The 23468-nt window shown below is 44.4% G+C and overlaps 1 protein-coding gene across 4 annotated transcripts in view; it reads left to right on the top strand.

The window, feature by feature from the left end:
• The window catches only part of NARF (nuclear prelamin A recognition factor), a 71155-nt gene that overhangs the window by 43042 nt on the left and 4645 nt on the right, over window positions 1-23468 (top strand). For all 4 annotated transcript variants that reach the window (XM_030208125.1, XM_030208124.1, XM_030208122.1 and 1 more), the window contains exons 7-11: window positions 8606-8724; window positions 15218-15347; window positions 17870-17942; window positions 21849-21980; window positions 23068-23225. In XM_030208125.1, the coding sequence (XP_030063985.1) occupies window positions 8606-8724; window positions 15218-15347; window positions 17870-17942; window positions 21849-21980; window positions 23068-23225 (612 nt within the window). The remainder of the gene's footprint in view (window positions 1-8605; window positions 8725-15217; window positions 15348-17869; window positions 17943-21848; window positions 21981-23067; window positions 23226-23468) is intronic.

Genomic DNA, 23468 nt, shown 5'->3' with positions numbered 1-23468 from the left:
ATCTGCCACTTGAATAAGTGTATGCTTACCTGTGAAAGGGACGATAAACACAAGTGGCAGTATTCTTTAAGGGCACTCGTGGCATAGCATGTAAATGCAGGGGGGGCATGGACAGTGCTGCCAGTTACACATGCAGCTTATAGAATAAGTTACATATACCCTTGCTGCATATGCCCACAGTTGTAACGCACCTATGGCTGGTGTAGCTTCAGGTGTGTAAGTGTAAGGGGTACCAATGCCATGTTATGCTAGTCCTATATAATAATTCTCACCTCCAATGTTCTGAAGCTGCCTGGGACCGTGGCTTCCGCCGGTGGTGGTCTGCTTCATGCAGTAGATAACTCTGACGTCACTGGTCTGGAAGCATTGAAGCGCGAGCAGGCTGAGCGAGTCTGCTGCCTTCCCTTCTGTTTGCGCTGAGCTGTGACTCTGCTCCCGCCCTTGCGGAAACAGGAAATGAGGGCGGGACCAGAGTCACAGCTCATAACTCTGACGTCACTGGCCTGGAAGCATTGAAGCGCGAGCAGGCTCAGCGAGTCTGCTGCCTTCCCTTCTGTTTGCGCTGAGCTGTGACTCTGCTCCCGCCTTTGCGGAAACAGGAAATGAGGGCGGGACCAGAGTCACAGCTCATAACTCTGACGTCACTGGCCTGGAAGCATTGAAGCGCGAGCAGGCTCAGCGAGTCTGCTGCCTTCCCTTCTGTTTGCGCTGAGCTGTGACTCTGCTCCCGCCCTTGCGGAAACAGGAAATGAGGGCGGGACCAGAGTCACAGCTCAGAGCGAACAGAAGGGAAGGCAGCAGACTCACTGAGCCTGCTCGCTCTTCAATGCTGCCACCAGGACCCCGGTAAGAGAGGGGGAATGGGGGGTTGGCGATTTTGGAGGGGGCAGGGCGACGTGCACGTTGGGGGATGGGGGGAGGGGGGACTGGGAGGACAAAGTGAAGGACAGTGACAGAGGGAGGGAGGAAGCCATGGAAATCGGAGGGGAGGAAAGGGAGCCGTGGGACTTGGACGGGACACAGGGGCAGAGCGAAGGAGGGGGGAGGAAAACCTTGCTAGCGCCCGTTTCCTTTCATACAGAAACTGGCCTTTTTTACTAGTATTCTATAACGGAATGTAGGCACCCAGTTGCCATTTATAGAATAGACTCTTTCTGCATGATATTGGGATGCTTAAAGGAGATGCCCTCTTATAGAATTTCCCCCTAAAGGCAGTGGTTCTCAACCCAGTCCTCGGGGGACTCCCAGTCAATCAGGTTTTCGGGATATCCACAATTAATACAGATGAGAAGTTTGGTAGTGATTCTAGATTCATCCTTGTTGTTTAAACAGGGTTCTGCTCTGATCGAGATTGTATAAGATAAGGTTAATGATGAGATTTAAATGTTATCTGCAAAGCTATGTTTTGCCCCATTTGGACTCCTGCAGTTCTCTTTATTGTGGTCTTGCTCAAATTTCATTAAGAGCTTTTGCTAGTGACCCAAAATTCTGCTGCTTGTGTGATTGAAAGATTGACAAGTTGGTCCATATTACTCCTTTACTTAAAGTTCATTGGCTCCCTATTTTTAAGTACTTGCCTTTTGGTGCTGAGAGCATTACCTGATGATTGCTGTTGCAAAGTCTTTAAAAACCTATCATCCATCTAGGAATTTGAGATCTTATTAGATGTACCCTCATTCTGAAATATGATTGCTGTCAAATGGCTTTTAATATATATTTATTTATTTATTTATTTATTTACACACACACACCAGTAATTGTATATTTTTCTAACTGTATTTCCACTTATCACGATATATTGTAAGCCACATTGAGCCTGCAAAGAGGTGGGAAAATGTGGGATACAAATGCAATAAATAAATATATTTAATATTTTTTTTAATTGCTGGCCCAACATTGTGGAATGATCTTCCTCTAGAACTATGGCAATTAACCTCATTTTCAGTCATTTAAACAAAGGCAGTGTCTGTTTCAGGAGGCATATTGTTAACAGGTAATTAGACTATGTTCTATAACATGTATTATTTTGTTTGGTCATTAGATGATTTTATTCTAGGTTTTATTTTATTTGTTATAATTGTCTTATTGTTTTCATTTTGTTTTCTTCTGTGACTCAAATTGAACAGATAATGTGGGATATAAATAAACTAAAAATAAAACCTCTGCCATAAGGGCCTCTTACAAAGCTGTGCTAGCTATTTCTGTGTGGTGAAAGAGAGGAGACATGATAGAGGTCTATAAAATAATGAGTGGAGTGGAACGGGTAGACATGAATTCCTTGTTTACTCTGTCCAAAAATATTAGGACTGGCACGTAGTGAAGCTGCAAAGAAGTAAATTTAGAACAAATCAGAGAAAATATTTCTTCATCCATGTGTAATTAGACTCTGGAAATCATTGCCAGAGAATGTGGGGAAAAGCAGTTAGCTTAGCAGGGTTTTAAAAAGGTTGGATAACTTCCTAAAAGAAAAGTTCATACTCCATTATTAAGATGGAGTTTGGGAAAATCCACTGCTTATTTCTAGGATAAGTAGCATAAAATGTATTGTACTGTTTTGGGATCTTGCCAGCTACTTGTGACCTGGATTGGCCACTGTTGGAAACAGAATGCTGGGCTTGATGGACCTTCGATCTGTCCCATTATGGCAATGTTTATAGTCTTTTATATTAATTCCTATGGGCTTCCTCTTATTTGCTGTACGGGACTCGCTAGCTTGGCTTTGTAGAAGAGGCCCTAAGTGACTTGTGTAGGATCACAAGGAGCATTAGGTTTTCAGCCTGGCTTCCCTGGTTCTCAGACTGTTGCTCTAACCACTAGCCTACCTACCCCCCACCCCTTAATAGTTTTGCTTGACATTCTTCGCCTCGTGTTGAAGGGAAAATTGTAACCCTGTACACATTGCGACAGGTTAACCTCACGGGGAAGTGAAAAAAAACAACAAAAGGCAACTAACTATTTTAGATCTACAATGAAGGTCTCTCTTAATTTGTTGGAGCTTGGCTATGGTTATTTGCTATGATTTGATATTTGCTTTCTGGCTTTAATATAGTGGGTCTGTTACTTGAGTCTGTTCTCTCTTGTTGTTCTTGTCTGTGTTCCATGTTCAAAGAGGAACCTCTAGTTTCATTAAGTCTTGTGACTTGCCCTGTGTTACTGGTGATCAAACTGGTCAGTTAACTTTTAGTCCCAAAAAAGCTCTCTGCATTTAAAATCTCAGTGTTTTTGGAAGTGAAACTTGCAGCATAACGTCTCTTCAGTCCCAAAAAAGCTCTCTGCATTTAAAATCTCAGTGTTTTTGGAAGTGAAACTTGCAGCATGAAGTCTCTTCAGCAAAGCCAATCACTTTTGGCAGCAGTGTGTTTCCATTTCTAGTTCAGCAGGATTTTGGAATAAAAAAAAAAATCGATTCCAACATGGTCATTTTGAACGTGGATCTAATTGCAGCATGTATTGAGCTACTGTTGTTTTCTGTGACATGGATTTAAGCTAAGTCGATGTTGCTGGTTCTGATGTAAATTGTAAATATTCTTTGTAAATGCATTTGGATTTCTTTGGGTAACAGAATTGTAGTAAGTAGGGGCAAAATATTGCCTATATAAAATGAAGGGAACAAGTCCAGATGATGTGCAGGTCTTCAGGTTTGAGAAACCTGCCATTCAAACATCGGGGCTAGCTCTGGGGTAGCTGCCTGGAGCACTGCATAACCAGGAGCATCTCACTGAAGCCCAGATGCACAAAACCTAATGAGCCGGCATCGTGGTTTAGTTTTAGCCGGTTTAGCGAGCAAGGAGTAAAACGAGACTTGCACAAAAGGGTTCTCCGATCTCTTTTCCTATCACGGTAGCAGCTAACAAAAACGGAATGCAAAGTTATTACAATGAGCTAATTACTATACAAATGTGCATGGAAGGCGAAGCACAGTCGTTTTCCGACCCGATGCACAGAAGCAGTCCCTACCTTTCACCATGTGCTGTATAGCTTTTTTTTAATTATTTTTTTATTATTAGTATTCCAAGTGTTTTTATGTACACCAACCATGTCGGTTACTTTTCTGTGGTCTTCAGGTGTTTTATGTAAACAGATCCTTTCTTTGTTTTTAAGCTTGAAACCTTTTAGAGCTCCATCATTTTATTTTGTTGAAGGTGCATAACAAGAGTTGTGAATAAAGTCTGAGGAGTAATCTGTTATATTGTAGCACTGCCTTCTGTCAAGTGTGTAGGATCCAGAGAAGGTAATATATAGGAATTATTTCAATCAGGTAATTGTAATATCTTCCTTAGACCACTAAATAGGGAGAGTGAAACAAGACAAGGAGATCAATTAAACAGTAAACAGAAAAACAAAACGTGGTATTAACCTGTTTATTCCCAGATATTACTCATCTAATTCATTATTCCACATTGATCATCTGGTTGGCTTCTTCGAGCCCAATACGGTGTATAGTCAATTCATTTCATTGAAAACATACTTATTATCCAATATAAACCCCTACGAGAAAAACTACACTGGTTACCACTCAAAGAACGCATCACGTTTAAAGTATGTACCTTAGTACATAAAATCATCCACGGCGAAGCCCCAGCTTACATGTCTGACCTGATTGACCTACCACCCAGGAATGCCAGAAGATCATCTCGCACATTCCTTAATCTTCACTTCCCAAATTGCAAAGGCCTAAAATATAAACTAATGCACGCATCAACCTTTTCCTATATGAGTACGCAATTCTGGAACGCATTGCCACGTAACCTAAAAGCGACCTATGAACTGACCAACTTCCGAAAACTGCTGAAGACACATCTTTTCGACAAGACATACCACAATGACTAAAACATATGAAAACCCCACATATATCTAGTAAGCATTGTTAACATGCCCCATACCATATCTTCATCATACTTTCCATTACCCAATATACTTCTGTTACACTAATATTAACTCTCCTCTCATTTCCACTTTCCACTATATATTGTAAGCCACATTGAGCCTGCAAAGAGGTGGGATAATGTGGGATACAAATGCAATAAATAAATAATAAATAAATAGTTAGAAATAATACATCTGATTACATTCTTTCTCTTTTAAAAACCAGAAGTTATTTAATAATACATATACTTAAGTCTCTAACTCAGATCCCACTGATTAAAGTAATCCGTTTTCATAGGCTTCACTCCTTTTAAAGTAATAGTTGAGGAAATATTTCTGAGGAAAACTTTAGGAGTCATACCCGGAACTCTGGGGAAAAAAAAATAATCTCGATATTAATCATCTATAATAATAAGTCATCCTTTTTAACGTGTCTTAACATATAGAGGAGAATCTGGCAATGTCATCTATGCATTTCTGAGCTGACTGCATTTGTAAATTTGTGTGACTGGACCAAGAACTTTGCCTTACAGCTGGACTCCAGCGGTGAAGCTCACTCTTCAGTCTGCTTACTTAGCAGAAACGCCCAGTGCTTAGGCAGCAGGCAGATAACATAAATGTTTTAAGAGAGATGGGAACCAATAAACTTGACCTGAAATTGGAGTGTGTCATGGAAAAAGAGGCGAGTTTTCAATTTTGGTGACTAATCATTACATGGATGCCAGTTTCTAAGACATTAAACTCAAATATTGAGCACAGCAAGCAGAAGATTCTGACTTGGAATTGGCTTTAAATGTTTTGTATGTTAAGAGTGGAGGAGTAGCCTAGTGGTTAAAGCACCAGGCAGTCAACCAGGGAAGCCTAGTTCAAATCGCACTGCCGGTTACAAACTTAGATAACAAGACCTCCAGGGGACAGGGAAGTACCTAAAGGTGTGTTTTTAAAGCACTTAGACTTAAAAAGTTTCATAGTAACCTATGGAACATTTGTAAGTCTAAGTGCTTTGAAAATGAGCCCCCTGGAGGCATATTTTCAAAGCACTTTGGGAGGCTAAGTTCCATAGGTTTCTATGGAACTTTGGGAGGCTAAGTGCTTTGAAAATGAGCCTCTTGGTGTACCTGAAATTAATTAACCTTGAGCTATGACTGAAAAAGTTTAAGAGCTAAATCCAAATAGGTCAGAATTGGAGGCAGTAGATGAAGGCTGATTGCAGGGTGTTCTTGTTGGGACTCCATCATGTTTCCAGGAAAACAGAAAGCTCTGGTCCATTTACTTTGACTGTTCATTAGTCATTGTTTGGTTAAGCAGTATCCTTGGTGAATGAGGAACAGGAGAGGGGATTTCTGAGCCAAACTGTGTTATGAGATAATAGCTGTTAGTAGAATCATAAACATTTCATTCTATATTTTCTACCAAGTGCTACAGGAAATGGCCTAAATGTTTAATTTTAATAATCTGCAAACAGTTCCTCTAGGCATAACCTGGCCAAAGCACTGTACAGTAATTGCAGGTACAGATTTCATCCAGCCTGGTTCTCTGCCCCGTAGATGCTGAGTAAGACTGGTGCCCGGTGGCTGTCTTTCAGCAGCAGTTTTGATTGAGAGAGCTTGCATGTGTTTTCACAAGTCTGGTGGTGGGCCGCCCCCTGAATAACTTTCCAAGGCAGGGCCGCCGAGAGCCAGAGCTGGGCCCGGGACAAGGCTGCCCCCGGGCTCCCCTCCACCCGCTACCGGGCTGGGCCCTGAACTAAACTTAAACGCCTCCTTTCCTTCGCAGCAGCAGGGCAGACCTCTCCTTCCTTCCGTGCCCCGCCCTCGCGGACGTTACGTCAGGCGAGGGCGGGACACGTTAGGAAGGAGTGGCCTGCCCTGCTGCTGCTTGCTGCGAAGGAAAGAAGACGTTTAAGGTTAGTTCTGGGAGCGACGGCGGGCGGGCCTGACTGCGGTGGTGCCGGGCCCCCTCCAGAGGCCCGGGCCCGGGGACTTTTGTCCCCCCTGTCCCCCTCTCTCAATGGCCCTGTTCCAAGGTAATATTAATCATGTTCAGGAGACGGGAACAGGCAATGGCTGGGCCTGAGAGAGCATGTGACTCCCAACCAGGCCCTGTGCTGGCTTTGTGATTCCATGCTACTGAAAAGTAGACGGATTGCTGGCCGTGATTAGTATTTCTAAGACGGGGAACCATTTGGCACCATTTGTAGTTAGCTGGGGACCATCTGGGTGAGAAGAGAAGGAAGGGTGGGAGGGTTGGCACTTTCTGAATCTTTTAACTTGGAAGCTGGCATTTGAAGGTATGCCACTGACAATTGACTGAATTTCATGTTCTGAATTTTATTCTTAAGATGCAGGATAAAAAAAACATTTGTTTTCAATTAAAATGATCAGGTAGAAGCTGACCACTGACGTTCAGCCTGTGGTGGTTAGCTTTTTTTATATATAAACATTTTTTATTGAACCAAATGAAACTAACCTACAGGGAAATGAATGTCCATACTGTTCAAACTAAAGTCCAAACAAAAAAACAGCACCACGGGCCTTTAAAATGGAACAAAGTTCTTTAATGAATGAGCCTTGACCCGACACGGGCCGTGTTTCGGTGACTAGCACCTGCGTCAGGGGTCACAGTGATGACGTGGAAAACTTGGGGAATAACTCGAATATTTTCATCTACAATATTCCTTACCCCACGTCTCACGTAGCAAAAGTTATAAAGCACCAAGGCACCTTCACTTTCTGTATCCAAATGGCCCCCTGTAGCTACGCCACTGAGGTACAGATCTGGGCAATTTTAGGACAGTTCTTTTTCCAGCCTCGCTTGTCCAGATAACCTTTGGCTCCATGTTTACTCCACCCTGGTACTACCAATCTTGCCAAGGTGGTTAGGCCTAATTTTCAACTGTACAATCTAGTTGAGTACCTTTGAATACCTGACTAGGAGCTGGTCAGCAGGAGTTAACTGGATAGGAGTCGTTTCTCCAAGATTTTCTCATGCTGAATATTGGCCCTGGATTTTTCTAGAATTCTCAATGTTCTTTACTACTTTAAGCTTTTTTTCAGTACAGCAATTTCCAGTTCAACAGAACTGGGCTTGAAATCCAGTGCCATGAGTCTTGAATTTACATTTACCCAGGGATTTTTTCCAGTATTTTTTATATCCCTTTCCAGCTCGCCTATTTGTCATTGGAACACAAATCAGCTGGGGGTGCATGGACCAAGGCCAATCATGGGTCTTGAATCAAGTCACCTTCACCACTGTGCAGTAACTAACTGGAACTTCTTTCTTCCCTCTCCTCTTCCCTATGTACAGGTTCTGAACACTACCACTGCAGTATCTCCAGCCCCTAGGTCAGGATTCTAATTCAGATCTCCACACGGGCCACTGTGCTGTTTTCTAAGCCTTTTCAGATCATGTAAATTTGGCTGTGGAAGTATCGCTTTTCTGATTACACTGTTAGCTTCTGCGGTATTCTGTAATGAGTCACCCTCAATTTCAGAGATGCCAAGTTACCCAGTACCAGGCTGAAGGTTTTGGGCCAGTCCTGGATTTCTAAACACCCCATTCTGGTGCATTATGGACCTTGTTAGCACTGATTTGAATGGGCAGGATCAGGCACTACAAATCCCACACTGCTTTGGAATAGAAGATCAAATCCAGGACTGGGCCAAAATATCCAGCCTGGAACTGAAAGTTGGCCCTAGTCTTCCCGCTCATTTAGACAAGTGTTTCTTTGTCTGTTTAGGTTGGATCCGATATGCGGAGCGAGTTCTTGGGAATCCAGTTACTCCACACATTTGCACTACAAAGTCCCCACAACAGATCATGGGCTCTCTTGTGAAGGACTATTTTGCCAGACAACAGGTAATCTTGATTCAAGTGTTTTACTGTTTTGTGTTTTTGAGACAAAGGCTGCAGAATGGGGTGGGTCACTGGGGGCCATGGCCTGACCAATAGTTGGCCCCAACTAGTGACATGGCCAGTTTTGGGTGGGCTGCCCATGGTCCAGCATATCTTCTCTCTTCCGTTTCTCACCTCACCCCTGAACTGGCACATCTTTGTTTCTCAACACCCCCCCCCCCCCCTCCCCGCTCCGTGTAACTTAGTAGATGATGACGGCAGAAAAAGACCTACACGGTCCATCCAGTCTGCCCAACAAGATAAACTCATAGGTGCTACTTTTTGTGTATACCTTACCTTGATTTGTATCTGCCACTTTCAGGGCACAGACCGTAGAAGTCTGCCCAGCACTAGCCACTTTTAAAGATTTCCCTTCCAAAGCTTGCCAGCAGTAATGCACGCTTTTGGGGCCAGCACGAGCAGCTTGTGTCAGTCACTATTCACTACCAGCAACTTCTGAAAGGAATGTTTTAAAAAGTACACTGGATTTGGGGTTGAGCCATGAGGAGAAATGCCAGGTCGGTGGTGGGGAGGGGGGAGAGAATGATGCTGGAAGGGCTTGGGGATCCCTGCCAGCCATAATAAGGGTGCACCCCTGGCCACCTATGACTAAGCTACTTTTCTTAACACAATATGAGTAACTGGAGAGCTTGGGGGCTGGGCTGGAGATCATAGGTTTGTCCCGCAACAAAAAAGGTGTTTTGTTGCTCTTTTTTTTTTTTTTTTTTTTTTTTTGGAGGGGGGGGGTGCATAGGGAGTATAAGGGATAGAGAGCAAATGGCGAGCCAGGTAAACTACTTCCATGATGATTCTAGGCTCTTTTACTTTTGACAGACTTGAAGTTGAAAGATCAGCTTTAATCTCTACATATCTGGCAGGCAAACTAAGACACACTCGGGGAAACTGTGATAAATTTCTGTTCTGAACAGCTCCCCTCGCCCCGTTGAGAGACACTGCAGGGCCAATGATATGCAGGGAGAGAGGAGCTATGCTCAGGGCCAGTTCACAGATACTGGGTGTGCTAGGTGAATTTTCAGCTTTGTGTGTCTCCCCCCTCCCCCTCAATTAACTTCAAGATCCCTAAGCACCCCTAGGATTTAAATAAACACAACAATCACGATCATTTCATTCCTTGTTATCAATACCAGACCAGTCCAGACTAATGGGTTATGTCCATCTACCAGCGGAAGGAGACGGAAAAATTAGTTCCAGGTACTTTGCCCCTTAAGTGTATTGTACAGCCTGGAATGTTCAAGATTTTTCTCTTGTCTCCTAGCAAATGGTGGATGGATGTGCAGCTCCTCTTCATTTTGGCTGGCTAAGCTCCTGCCCCAGCTCTGCTAGAGAACGTTTGAGCAAGGGATGTGCTGGTAACCCAGACTTGGGTGCTTTTACGGTGTACTCGGTGGTCCTGGGTCCCTCACCTGCCAGCTAGGGGATACCTAGTTGTTCTGGGTCCCTCTCCACCCCTCCTTCCCCTGGAGCCTTGTGGTGCTCTTGGTCTGGATGTGGCCACTACAGACTGGTATTCTCGCTGCCAAGCTGAAATGTTTTTCGTGTTGCAATGTGAGCTGTGACAGGCTCTCTGTGCCTGTAAGGTAAGCTGTTCTTTATCCCTCTTGGCCTCCCGTGAATGATAATTAAAAAAAAAAAAAAAAAAAACCTGTCTACCTGATCCCGGGACTCGACTGGACTCTTAGTTACAGGGTTCCTGGTCAGTAGGAGTGGCAGTTTATCGGCCTCTTGTTTTGGCAGGCTTTTGAAGTTATGCAGACTGGCCTGTTTTTGACTTACTACGTTCCAGTACGATGTCTCCTGAAGTGTTGTTTGTGGGCAGCATTTTCTTTGTTCATGGTGCTCCTTTTTTTTTTTTTTTTTTTTTCCGACAAGGCATGTTCTTTCCTTCACTTTCCCAGTTGTTCGTTCCTCAGCCATTGTACTTCTGGCATGCCTATCGGTGCAGTCTTCCGGTTGGGAAGGGGTCACTGCAGCGGTGCTTCACTCTCCTCTGTCTTGCGGTGCTTCAGTCTCCTCTGTTATGCAGCTTCCTTCTGCATTGGTTCCTGGGAGCTGCTGGGTCTTGTTTGGGCCTCTCTTCTGCAAGCTTTCTGCCCCCGTTTTCTCTCGGCGGCATTCTAGCCTGGGCCTGCTCGCTTGGTTCTCCTGCCTTCAGTGGCCTTAGTTTGCCTGGCACTTCCTGCTTGGATGGATTTGGGTTTTGGGTTCTGCTAGGCTGCACATGAGAGACCCGGCATGCTGGTCCGTTGATACAGTTTGTGGGGTCTTGCTCTCCCTTCTGAGTGCGACCCTGCCTTCTGATGGAGGACACATGGCTTTTTTCTCTCTTCGGGGATTCCCTGTTTCTTGGCTGTGTATGCCGGCTGGCCTTATCCTGTAGGGCCTGTTCGGTCTTGGGTGGAACTTGTGCCGTCTGAAGTGCTCCTTTTTGATTTGGGTGGCTTAGCTCGCTCTTTAAGGTCTGTTCTTCTCTCTTTCTGGAACTTCTCTTTCCCAGTTGGTGGCTCAGTGTTCTGGGTCACAGTCCTGGGATCTGACTTGCTTGCTGCACTGGAGTTCTTGTCTGGAAAGTAGGTTTTCCTTCAGATGCGCATGCCTTCTGGTCTGCCCAGGCCATGAAGATCTTGTGGTTCTTGTCCTTCCAGCCTATTTGGTTGTTGGGTGCCACCCGGTCTCCTCAGGCCAGGCAGGGTTTCAGTTGCTGGGACAGTTGTCTCTATCAGTTGGACGGCCATGGTGCCGTCATTGCCGGATTGGCCTGGCTCTAATCGTTCTTCCTTAGGCCTCTTTGGGCATAGCCTCTTGGCTCGTTTTTCTGGCATAGTAGGTCATGTGGAGTTCTTTCCTTTTCCCTTAATGTGACCCCTTCTCAGGTTGGGGTGCTTGGCTCCTTCTCTGGAGGTTGGGACTTCACCGTAGTCTTCGGACGTAGACTCACTCTAACTTGGAGGTCGAGCCTTGCTCCCTTTTCCGGAGGTCGGGCCATTCTACGGTTGGAGCCAAGCTCCCTTTCTGTGCTCCTTTTACGAACATTGAGCAATGCTCCTTCGTTGGAGAAGTTAGGTTTAGCTCTCTCTCTGGAGGAGCAACATGGCTCTTTCTCTACAGTTTGCGCCACTCCAGCTTCTGCAGTCAAGGTTTGCTCCTTTTATAGGAGGTCATTTTTTACGCCTTCTCTCAAGATCGGCCTTGCTGCATCTCTAGATGTTGGCTCTTGCCACTTTTCTGGTGATCAGACCTGGCTTCTTCTCTGTTTGGTCAGACTGAGCTGGCTCTCAAGACGGCAGGCCATGGTCTGTCGCTATGTGGCACCCTCGATCTGTCTCAGTACAAGGATCCTGTCTCTTAATCTCTGGTGTTTGCACCTCCTGCTGTCTCTCTCAGTTTTTCTTCTGGTGGAGAGTATTCTCGCTGAAGTTGTTGTTGACTTGTTTGTGGAGGTGGGGGCCTTGCCTTCTCTCTACACAGGGAGCGAGGGCAGTCCCTGTGTGTGTGTGAGCCCTAGTTCCATATTAGCCTGTGCTGTCTGTCCCAGTTTCTGAACGGTCAACAGACTTCCGTCTCTTGTTCTCGGGCAGGCGCTGTTCCTACCTTTGGGAACAGGCCTCTGCTGCTGTTTGGTTTCTGAGATATTGCCCTTGTCAGACGGGTGGTCTCCTCCTTTATAGTGAGCGGTTGACCACTTTGTGGGGGTTGAGGGTTTTTTCCTTTTCTGATTGCGGCCGCAGTCTTTCTGGTTGGTTCTGTCTTTCCTGACGGAAGCTTAGTCCCGCATCTGCTTCAGAGTGAAGTAAGTCTCCGTTTTTCCTCTGAGGATGTGGACTGTTGGCTGGTAGTTCGCGGATCAGGTTCCTCTCTTCTGGGACCCTTAGTTCGGGTCACGTTTGTTCTGTCTTGAAGCTTCCTTTTTGCGGATCCAGCAGCAGATTGACTCTGTCTTGACTTGGTGGGTGATATTTTTCTTCTTCTCTCCTATGTGCTTTGGTTGACATATAGTGAGCTGGTTGGTGCCTTTTTCGAGCTTTTTTCACAGTTCATGATGTGCCTTGGGTGGACTTGGGCCCTTGACGTTCCTTGGTCAACTTGTGCGGTTCCTCTTCAGTCTTCTTAGCTTTTTTTTCTGCTTGTTAGGCCACTTCCTTGATCTCTTCTGGGTCTCTGGGCTTTGGCTTCCTTCCAGGGGATTCTACCTCTCTTCAAGGATGCTGTGTTCTAGCTGCGGTTCAGGGGCCTGTGGGTGTTTCCGCCCGAGGCAGGTCCTCTTCAAATTCTGCTTGATGTCTTTCTGGATGTTTCCTTTGTCCTTTGAGGCGTTGTTCGTAATGCTTCTTTCCCGCCCTAATGTTATGATTGCTTTGCTACATCCTATTGGTCTGGACTGGTCTGGTATTGATAGCAAGGAAGGAAAAATTATATTTCTTACCTGATAATTTTCTTTCTTTTAATCATACCAGACTAGTCCAGATGCCCACCCTGTCTATTTTCATGGTTTGCTTCTTTGTTATTTATTCTAGGGCTCGACGACTCTGTGTCAGTGCTTGGGTCCATTTTCGACTTCTGGAAGCAGCGGTCGTTCCAGGAGGACAGGATCCTCCCTTGCTCTACATGCCACATTGCGATGCCAGCTCTAGAAAGCAAGCTCTAGACTGCTCTCAGTTATCCTTCACTGGTAAGCCGTTTCTCCTGCTTCAGGAGTGTGTCTGCATGACAGACAAATGGGCTGTGGTGGTCCTTCTTCCTCTTTGATGAGTGGTTTGGCTGCCTGTAGTCGCACAGGAGCCAGAAAGGTCTAATGCCTGGACGTTTTTGAAGTTCTGGTAAGCTCTGTTTTTTGTTTTTGTTTTCTGAGCATTCCAGACTGCACGATACATTTAAGGGGTAAAGTGCTTGGAACTATTATCTGTGTCTCCTTCTGCTGGTGGGTGGACATAACCCATTGGACTGGACTGGTCTGGTATGATTAAAGGAAAGAAAATTATTAGGTAAACACCTCCCAGACCAATCCTGTAAAAATGCATAACTGGACATCATATGTTTAAATATTAAAAATTTTTCTATTTAGTGTATACCTAGTGAGGGCGATTTCCAAAAGCCATTTAACCAGGAGAGAGAGAGAAGAGTTTGGACATTCCCACTCTCCCTGTATGTAAAAATACAGGCTGATGGTTCTTTTGAGTTTCTGTGGCTGTTGGGACTGCTGTAACCCACCAATAACAGTATGAAAGAAAGTAGAGGGCTTTGGCTCTGATAGCGCGCCCCCCCCCATGAGAGAACATGAAACCATCACATTCCCTCATGTATGACCAAGGTGAGTGAACCAGATGAAAGTTACCTAAGAAACAGCATAACCAGAGATGTGCAATGTTGTACATAGTATCTGGACAAAAGATGAATCAACTTGCCTTAAAAAAAAAAAAAAAGGTAGAGATAAAACCCCTACCCAGTATTCCAATTCTCCCACCTTACCTATTAACCTCCGATAAATGTTACCTACCCCTCCCTGAACCCACCTTATTCTAAAAGAAAACTCCTAATCCTAGAGAAATACCTAACGGACTAGATTCTATATATCACGCCTAAAAAATAAATCGGTGCCAAAACGAAATACGCCTCCTTTATAGAATGCACAAGCGCCTGTCCGTGTGACTAAATTTAGTCGCAGTTACACCAAGTAAAGTTTGGTGTAAATTGCCTAAATTAGGCCCAGACAGGGGGGTGTATTCTATAACACGCATAGATTTGAGATGCCCACGACCAGCCCATTCTACGCTTATTACCATGTTCCCTTTTCAACTGTGCAACTTAGAATTTATGCACATCATGTTATAGAATATGCTTAGACAGCTCTGCAAGTAAATTCTAATTAATGCCAATTAGTATCAATAATTGCTTAAGTGGCAATTATCAGCACTGGTTGGCTTGTTAACTAAGTTGTGTGTGCAAATCCAGAATACAAACTGAATTTGTGCACGCAACTTAGTCGCGCTATATAGAATCCAGTGGAATGTGTGTCCCTGAACCCATTTAAGACTAAACTGTGAGTTCTGGGTGCTAAATTAATTGCAGCTGCTCTTTGCCGCGCCCCTCAAAGCTGCTGCTCTAGGCAGCCGCCTATTCTTGCCTGTTGATTCTGCTGGCCCTTCCTACACTAGTCACTCAACCCCAGTTGTTGCCCTGCAACCTACAAAAGGTCATTAATCTAGTGTTATTCAATGTATCATTTTAAAAATCCTAGCTGTAGTAAAATTTTAATTTTTCTCCCTCTGACTTTTTCTACACGTATTCAGTGTTATTTTGAGAACTAATACATACAGTTCAGAGTTAGAGTTTGTGGAATGTTCAATCACATTCACTCAATTTCTGTTGTAAACGTGTAGCTTCTTGTAAGTCAATTAAGTCTGCGCTTATGTGCTGTTCTACTTTAATACATCCCTTACAGAATCTGTGTCCTGATAAAATATTTCACATAATCTTGGCACCATGCTATGACAAAAAATTAGAAGCCTTACGAGAAGACTTCTACACTGCCTTGTATAATTCTCAAGATGTTGACTGTGTGCTCACGTCAGGTAAGATGTTTTGGGTTTGGCTTGAAAAACACTTGATAACAGTTCAATTTTAGTACTGACATTTTAGCTTAGTTAGGGGTAACCAGTGTTTTGGGTTGGGTTTTTTTTCCCTAGCAAAACAAGGTGCCGGTACTCAAATGCCAGGCCACCCTTCAGGGGAAGGGTTGCCTGATCATTGAGGGACCTGCCCCACAATAACCAGGCCCCTTGCAACCAGTCACAGAATCTATGACGAGGCAGAATTGGTGTGTAGAGCCTGAGCATTTTCATTAAAACTTGGGGACCATGGGTCAATCTTAGCAGACAATGGAAAAGGTAATGGCACTCAATACCCCCTCAAAAAAAGCCCTGGGGGTAACTGAACTATCAGAAAAATTCAGTTTGGTACTTTTGATGTTTTTCACAAGGCTGGGGCAACACTTTATAGGAGTTGGTTACTGTATATCCATGATGAGGGATTACATATGAAAGTTTGGATTATAGATGTGCAGTGAAGAATGGTTTGAAGTAATAAATTTCAGTTTGTTTTTCCTAGGCAATTAGATGACTCCATGTGTATTTGTAAACATATTAGTCTTAACTTTGCTGGAAAAAAAAAGCCCAAAGTAGAACTGGAAATGTACAAATATAGGGACCAGTGTAAAAAGATATACTTTTTATTTACACGGGATTCCCCACACTAGTAATACTTTTCCAGTGTAGTAAGGGTTTTATTGTGGGGAAAAATCAACTGTGTCAAAAGGTAGCACTGTTAGCGTGCAAAGTAGCAGAATAAGCAATTGCTTTAAAAATAAATAAATAAATTGAAAAATCAATTTTGGTGCTGAATCTGGTGAGGAGTGGCCTAGTGGTTAGGGTGGTGGACTTTGGTCCTGGGGAACTGAGGAACTGAGTTCGATTTCCACTTCAGGCACAGGCAGCTCCTTGTGACTCTGGGCAAGTCACTTAACCCTCCATTGCCCCACGTAAGCCGCACTGAGCCTGCCATGAGTGGGAAAGCGCGGGGTACAAATGTAACAAAAAAAAATAGATACTATTGGAGCTCTAGAAATGTTTAGTAGTAGTAGATTCTACATGGAATGTTGCTACTATTGGAGATTCTACATGGAATGTTGCTATTCCACTAGCAACATTCCATGTAGAAGGCTGCACAGGCTTCTGTTTCTGTGAGTCTGACGTCAGACTCGCAGAAGCCTGCACGGCCACATTGGTGATCTGCAAGGGCCGACTTCTACATGGAATGTTGCTAGTGGAATAGCAACATTCCATGTAGAATCTCAAATAGTAGCAACAGTGGAGGAGTGGCCTAGTGGTTAGGGTGGTGGACTTTGGTCCTGGAGAACTGAGGAGCTGAGTTCGATTCCCACTTCAGGCACAGGCAGCTCCTTGTGACTCTGGGCAAGTCACTTAACCCTCCATTGCCCCATGTAAGCCGCATTGAGCTTGCCATGAGTGGGGAAAGCGCGGGGTACAAATGTAACTAAAATAAAATACTACAGCCCTGAGCTGTACTGAAAGATCTAGTGCCAGGATCTTAAAGGGTCATATAAGTGAAGTGCAGCTCTTCTTTTAACGCTGATCAAATTTTTCCCTGGTAGTCCCTGAACACATCCTCTCTCTCTGTCTACTTAATCCACTTTTAGGTCAGGAAGCAGGGTCAGTGCCCAATCACTTGCCCTGTCATCTTATTTGTGTTCTTGTGCATACTCTTAAATCTAGGAAAGGTACCCTGATGACAGATCTTGCAATCTGATATATTGTAATGTGTGTTCTTACCTATCTGATATTGGAGTTATTTTCTTACTGATGATTTTAACTTTTTTATTGTACATTGCTTTGATTTTACGTATGTAAATAAAAAAAAAAAGGCGATTCATAAAATTTTAATAAACATCTTAGAAAATGGCAGTGTCTGACCCAAAGCAGTACATTGAAATGTATCCTGAGGGGTCAGCCTGCCAGATAAGGGAGTATTAAAGTATGAGCAGTATGTCAAGGGTGAGGTGGCACCACTTTCCAAGATGGTGCTGAATGAAGAGGGCACCATTGGGGCATTCCCTTGGACTAGTTAAGTAGTATTAGCCCATTGGGGTATCGCAGCTTCAAGGAGTGTGGGTTAAGGGCCTTTGTCCCAGTGTGACCTGGACCTGATAACCTTATGTGCAGCCTTTGCACGTTTTAACTCTGTGGTAATTTGAATCTAATGTACAGCTGCTTTTATCATTCCCACAGTAAGCTAAAAGCCGGACACTATATAGTATAAATTTGTATGATCACCTTAATCTCCTGTCTTTGTGCCTTGGGGTTTTTTTTTTTTTTTAACATTTTAAGAGGTTTCAAAACCTGCAGCTAAGTAAATGGATGCATTTCTAAAGTCAACGTGTGAAGTTTTGAAATTGCATTCTGCAGAGAGCAAAACCTCCATCTTGGCACCAGTGAATCTTGTTATATGAAAGCAACAAAAATAAGTCGGAATTCTTTTTTTGTTTGTTTTAAAGTGTACTGTATTGTTTGACTTGCAGGGGAAATTGCTCAGATAATGGAACAAACAAATCTCTCCCTGAAAGACATGCAAGAATCTCCCATAGAGAGTCTGTAAGTAGAGTCTTACTAATTGTCTTTGTGCTGCTGCTTTACTGTGCCATCCTAGCAGAATACATTTTAAGACTCCAAGACAGGACCTTTTGCATCTGTATGTGGCCTGATTTGGGGTTCAGTTCCTTCTGCAGCTCCTTGTGAATCTGGACAAGTCACTTAACTCTCCATTGCCCCAGGTACAAAATAAGTACCTGAATATATGTAAACCACTTTTCATTGTAATCACAATCGCAGGTGGTATAGTAAATAGCAAATCTCAGATCCCTTCTGTTAAACCTTTGTAGCACAAAACTGTGATTTATACACATTTTTTAATAGGAGCATTGGGCCAAGATTTCCCATTACGCAGCGCAGGTAACTCTCTCTGAGTCTAGTGGGCTGAAAGGGGCACCTCCTATGTCCTGGAAGCACTTTGTCCTCTGTAAGTGCTGCTCAGTCTGAGCTCTGGTGTACTTTTAAGGCAGGTCCAGTAGGACATCTATGCAGAGGTATTTGGAGCATTGTACAGTTGCAGCCAGCTCATCCTTCTGCTGTTAAAGGTTGTGATGGCTTGTTGCTGCTCAGTTGTGAGAGAGAGCCACCTCAGCTTGGAGGAGGGATGCCCTTTCACAACCTTCCACCTTTGGAAGGGTTGACATTACTGCACACAAAAGAGGTAAATCTGGACCCTACAGGAAATTTATGACAAGGCAGAGTCATAAGATGTGGCATGGTGAGGCTTTTTTTTTCCCTTGTCCAGTTTCCTACTTTATATCATCGGTCCTGTGTGGGAACCCAATTGTGAAATGAATGACTGCTGAAGTCTTGTGTGGAATTCTGCAAATCGAACCTTCAAGAGGACATAAGAGGGATGGAGTCAGTTTAGAGCTGGGGATCTTAATTCAGTTCTCGGGACATACCAAGCCCTGATCTAGAAGGTGGTTACAAAAGTTATTGGTGATCTTCATCATAAAGCATAGGGGACAGTCTTAAAGATTGCATTATGAATACTTTACGAGAAAAGTGGGATATGGTAGATGCAACAGACATTTAAATACTTCTATGTTATCTTAACTGAAGTATTTGAAACAATCTTGCACTGTGTTCAACTTCTCAGCCCTTTGGCTAGGATCCCAACACAGGAGGTGAGCCATGAGCCTATGATGGTCTCGTGTACATTATGAGGGGTTAATATCCTGCCGTCTCACCTGCCTACCCCCTCCAATGGGGACATGGTTTATATTACAACTACTAACAGAGCAGGAGGATTTCTGCTCCAGGCTGGCTGAAGGGTATCTGATACCCTAGGCAAACTTCGTCCCCTCCTCTGCTCCGTAAAGCACCTCGGGGCCTCCTGCCCCAGTCCAGCCATATCATCTCCTGCTCTTCCCCCTGCAGAACTGCAACCCTGTCTCTTGCCAGGCTGAAGCTCCAAAGAGACTTGGCGCTAGCATCGGGCCTTTCAGTTCCGGCCCAAGGTCAGACATCCCTCTGAGGACTTCATATAGAAAAAAGGGGGGGGGGGGGAGCCTGCACTTCAGAGCTTCAGCCCAGGAAAGAGGTAGGACAGCACTGGTGGTAGGGTGTCAGGTGATCTGTTAGGCTATTCAGTGGCTCTTTACATACTTCTTTCACTTGCAAAAATACATGATACACACTAAATGTAATTCCCCAAATGCTCTTTTTAACTTAGTGAAAACTAGCAAAAGGAAATTTGACCGTTTATTCAAACATACAGATACAGTGGGGGAAATAAGTATTTGATCCCTTGCTGATTTTGTAAGTGTGCCCACTGACAAAGACATGAGCAGCCCATAATTGAAGGGTAGGTTATTGGTAACAGTGAGAGATAGCACATCACAAATTAAATCCGGAAAATCACATTGTGGAAAGTATATGAATTTATTTGCATTCTGCAGAGGGAAATAAGTATTTGATCCCCCACCAACCAGTAAGAGATCTGGCCCCTACAGACCAGGTAGATGCGCCAAATCAACTCGTTACCTGCATGACAGACAGCTGTCGGCAATGGTCACCTGTATGAAAGACACCTGTCCACAGACTCAGTGAATCAGTCAGACTCTAACCTCTACAAAATGGCCAAGAGCAAGGAGCTGTCTAAGGATGTCAGGGACAAGATCATACACCTGCACAAGGCTGGAATGGGCTACAAAACCATCAGTAAGACGCTGGGCGAGAAGGAGACAACTGTTGGTGCCATAGTAAGAAAATGGAAGAAGTACAAAATGACTGTCAATCGACAAAGATCTGGGGCTCCACGCAAAATCTCACCTCGTGGGGTATCCTTGATCATGAGGAAGGTTAGAAATCAGCCTACAACTACAAGGGGGGAACTTGTCAATGATCTCAAGGCAGCTGGGACCACTGTCACCACGAAAACCATTGGTAACACATTACGACATAACGGATTGCAATCCTGCAGTGCCCGCAAGGTCCCCCTGCTCCGGAAGGCACATGTGACGGCCCGTCTGAAGTTTGCCAGTGAACACCTGGATGATGCCGAGAGTGATTGGGAGAAGGTGCTGTGGTCAGATGAGACAAAATTGAGCTCTTTGGCATGAACTCAACTCGCCGTGTTTGGAGGAAGAGAAATGCTGCCTATGACCCAAAGAACACCGTCCCCACTGTCAAGCATGGAGGTGGAAATGTTATGTTTTGGGGGTGTTTCTCTGCTAAGGGCACAGGACTACTTCACCGCATCAATGGGAGAATGGATGGGGCCATGTACCGTACAATTCTGAGTGACAACCTCCTTCCCTCCGCCAGGGCCTTAAAAATGGGTCGTGGCTGGGTCTTCCAGCACGACAATGACCCAAAACATACAGCCAAGGCAACAAAGGAGTGGCTCAGGAAGAAGCACATTAGGGTCATGGAGTGGCCTAGCCAGTCACCAGACCTTAATCCCATTGAAAACTTATGGAGGGAGCTGAAGCTGCGAGTTGCCAAGCGACAGCCCAGAACTCTTAATGATTTAGAGATGATCTGCAAAGAGGAGTGGACCAAAATTCCTCCTGACATGTGTGCAAACCTCATCATCAACTACAGAAGACGTCTGACCGCTGTGCTTGCCAACAAGGGTTTTGCCACCAAGTATTAGGTCTTGTTTGCCAGAGGGATTAAATACTTATTTCCCTCTGCAGAATGCAAATAAATTCATATACTTTCCACAATGTGATTTTCCGGATTTAATTTGTGATGTGCTATCTCTCACTGTTACCAATAACCTACCCTTCAATTATGGGCTGCTCATGTCTTTGTCAGTGGGTACACTTACAAAATCAGCAAGGGATCAAATACTTATTTCCACCACTGTAAGACAAGCTTGATCGCAGTTTGGATAAGAGCAGTACCGGCCCAATAGGTCACGTTAAAACAAAATACTTTTCTCTGGTCCCAAACACAGCTCACAGATTGTTGATCTAACAGAGAGCAAACAAAATCAGTTTTTCTAGTTCAGTTGAAACCAAACCTGCGGTTGAACTTTAAATGCTTTTGTTTCAGCCAAAGCTGAAACTGAAACTAAGTGAACCTGAGCTGGGTGATTTTCTGTATAGAGTGTGTCTGCTTTATACAGTATTTCATCTCCACTTAGAGGCTTATTCCCCCCCCCCCCCCCCCCCCCCCCCCCCCCCCCCCCCCCCCCCCCCCCCCCCCCAACAGCATCCAGGATATGCGATGAGCCGCAGTTCTGGGTTCAGTTACTTTCCTGGTTTTACTGCTAGTCGGCTGTAAGCTCTGTCTGACAATAGCCAGTGATTCTCGCTGACAGACCCACCCAAATTCTACCAGCTTCCAGCAGCAAATATTAGTGCTACTGAAATCAGAGGTGGTTACAGAATTTGTTTTTCTTTGTTTACCAGTTGTAGTGTCCTTGACTCAAACTTACCCTTTGCCTCTGGTCAGGTTTGGTGATGTGGATGGGGAAATAGTGCGTCATGGGACAAGATCAGATGGCTATCTGGAACACATTTTTAAACATGCTGCCAAAGAGCTGTTCGGTATAGATGTTAAAGAAATCACATATAGAGCACTCAAGTAAGTAGAACTTGGTATTTAAATTAAGAAATTTGACATTTTTAATATAGTATCTTGGTAGCAGCTGCTTTGTGAATACCTTTTCACTGGAGATCAGTCTTGCTATGAATGAGATCTTTTGGATTATCTGAGAAACTGCTGTTTCAGCTCACGCCTACATCATGTTCTGTGTACAACAAAAAATGACACATTTCTTTATTGCACAGTCAAATTGAGTTGTCAGACTTTGGATGATCTGACAATGTTTTTTCTGTTCTTATAACTCTATCCATCTTACTAGAGGATTTGGGGGGGAGAAGCTCAATGGCCAGAGCAGAATGCTGGAAACCAAGGGCTCAGACTCGAATCCCATAGCAGCTCCATGTGGCCCCAGGCAAGCCACCCAACCCCCCACCTCCCCGGGATGGCCATTGACGGCACCAGCAACCCATCCCACCCAAGCTCACCATGAAATCCATCACACTCATGGCAGCCCGTACAACTTATTTGCAGCTTGGTACCTGTGTGTAGGGGGGAACTGAAGATCGTACTGGGCAGACTCGATGGCTATGCTGGTCTTTATGTACAATCATTTACTGTTATCAATCTAGTTATCTGTCCCTGGTTCTGGGCAGATTATATTGAAAAGTTCTAAGGCTCCTCTCAGCCATTCTGGTTTTCAGAGTAATGAATTAGAGATGTTTACATTGGGTCTGAGAAACAGGTCCATATAGAATCTCATCTATGTTCATTAAAGATACAGTTTTCTTATTTATGCTGTGTTCTTAGCAGCTGTGAACAGGTGGGCTATCACCTGGAGAAGTGGCCTAGTGGTTAGGGTGGTGGACTTTGGTCCTGGGAACTGAGGAACTGAGTTTGATTCCCAGCACAGGCAGCTCCTTGTGACTCTGGGCAAGTCACTTAACCCTCCATTGCCCCATGTAAGCTGCATTGAGCCTGCCATGAGTGGGAAAGCGCGGGGTACAAATGTAACAAAAAAAATAAATAATAATAATGAATTGAAAACCGGATGAGCTGGTCTGGACCCGAAGGTGGATTTGAGTAGCACTGTTCTGTGTTGAGTATGCTGGTGATTTCTGTTTTACAGGAATAAAGATTTTCATGAAGTTACCCTGGAAAAGGATGGTGAAACAGTGCTGCGCTTTGCTGCAGCCTATGGCTTTAGAAACATCCAAAATATGATCCTGAAGCTAAAGAAAGGAAAGTTCCCCTACCACTTTGTGGAGGTGCTGGCTTGTCCTGGAGGTAAGTTGCCCTGAAGGATCTGTCTCATGAGAGTTGGCCCTGTGCTCGCTGTCTTTATCCATTTTCTGTTTCGTTTGTTGCTTGGGGAAGCCAGGTCCACGATGGCTGATCGCAAGGTGAACCCACATAGTCTCCGGAATTCGTATCCAAAACGTTTTTCGTTTGGAGTTTCAAATTCAGCATTTCCAACTTTTGATTGTTCCTGGAGGAGTAGCCTAGTGGTTAGTGCAGTGGACTTTGATT

Source organism: Microcaecilia unicolor, chromosome 6 (genome assembly GCF_901765095.1).
Source record: "Microcaecilia unicolor chromosome 6, aMicUni1.1, whole genome shotgun sequence".
In the NCBI taxonomy this organism is placed as follows: domain Eukaryota; kingdom Metazoa; phylum Chordata; class Amphibia; order Gymnophiona; family Siphonopidae; genus Microcaecilia; species Microcaecilia unicolor.
The sequence above is the reverse complement of the archived record's forward strand: the minus strand, read 5'-3'. Positions and strand labels throughout refer to the sequence as shown.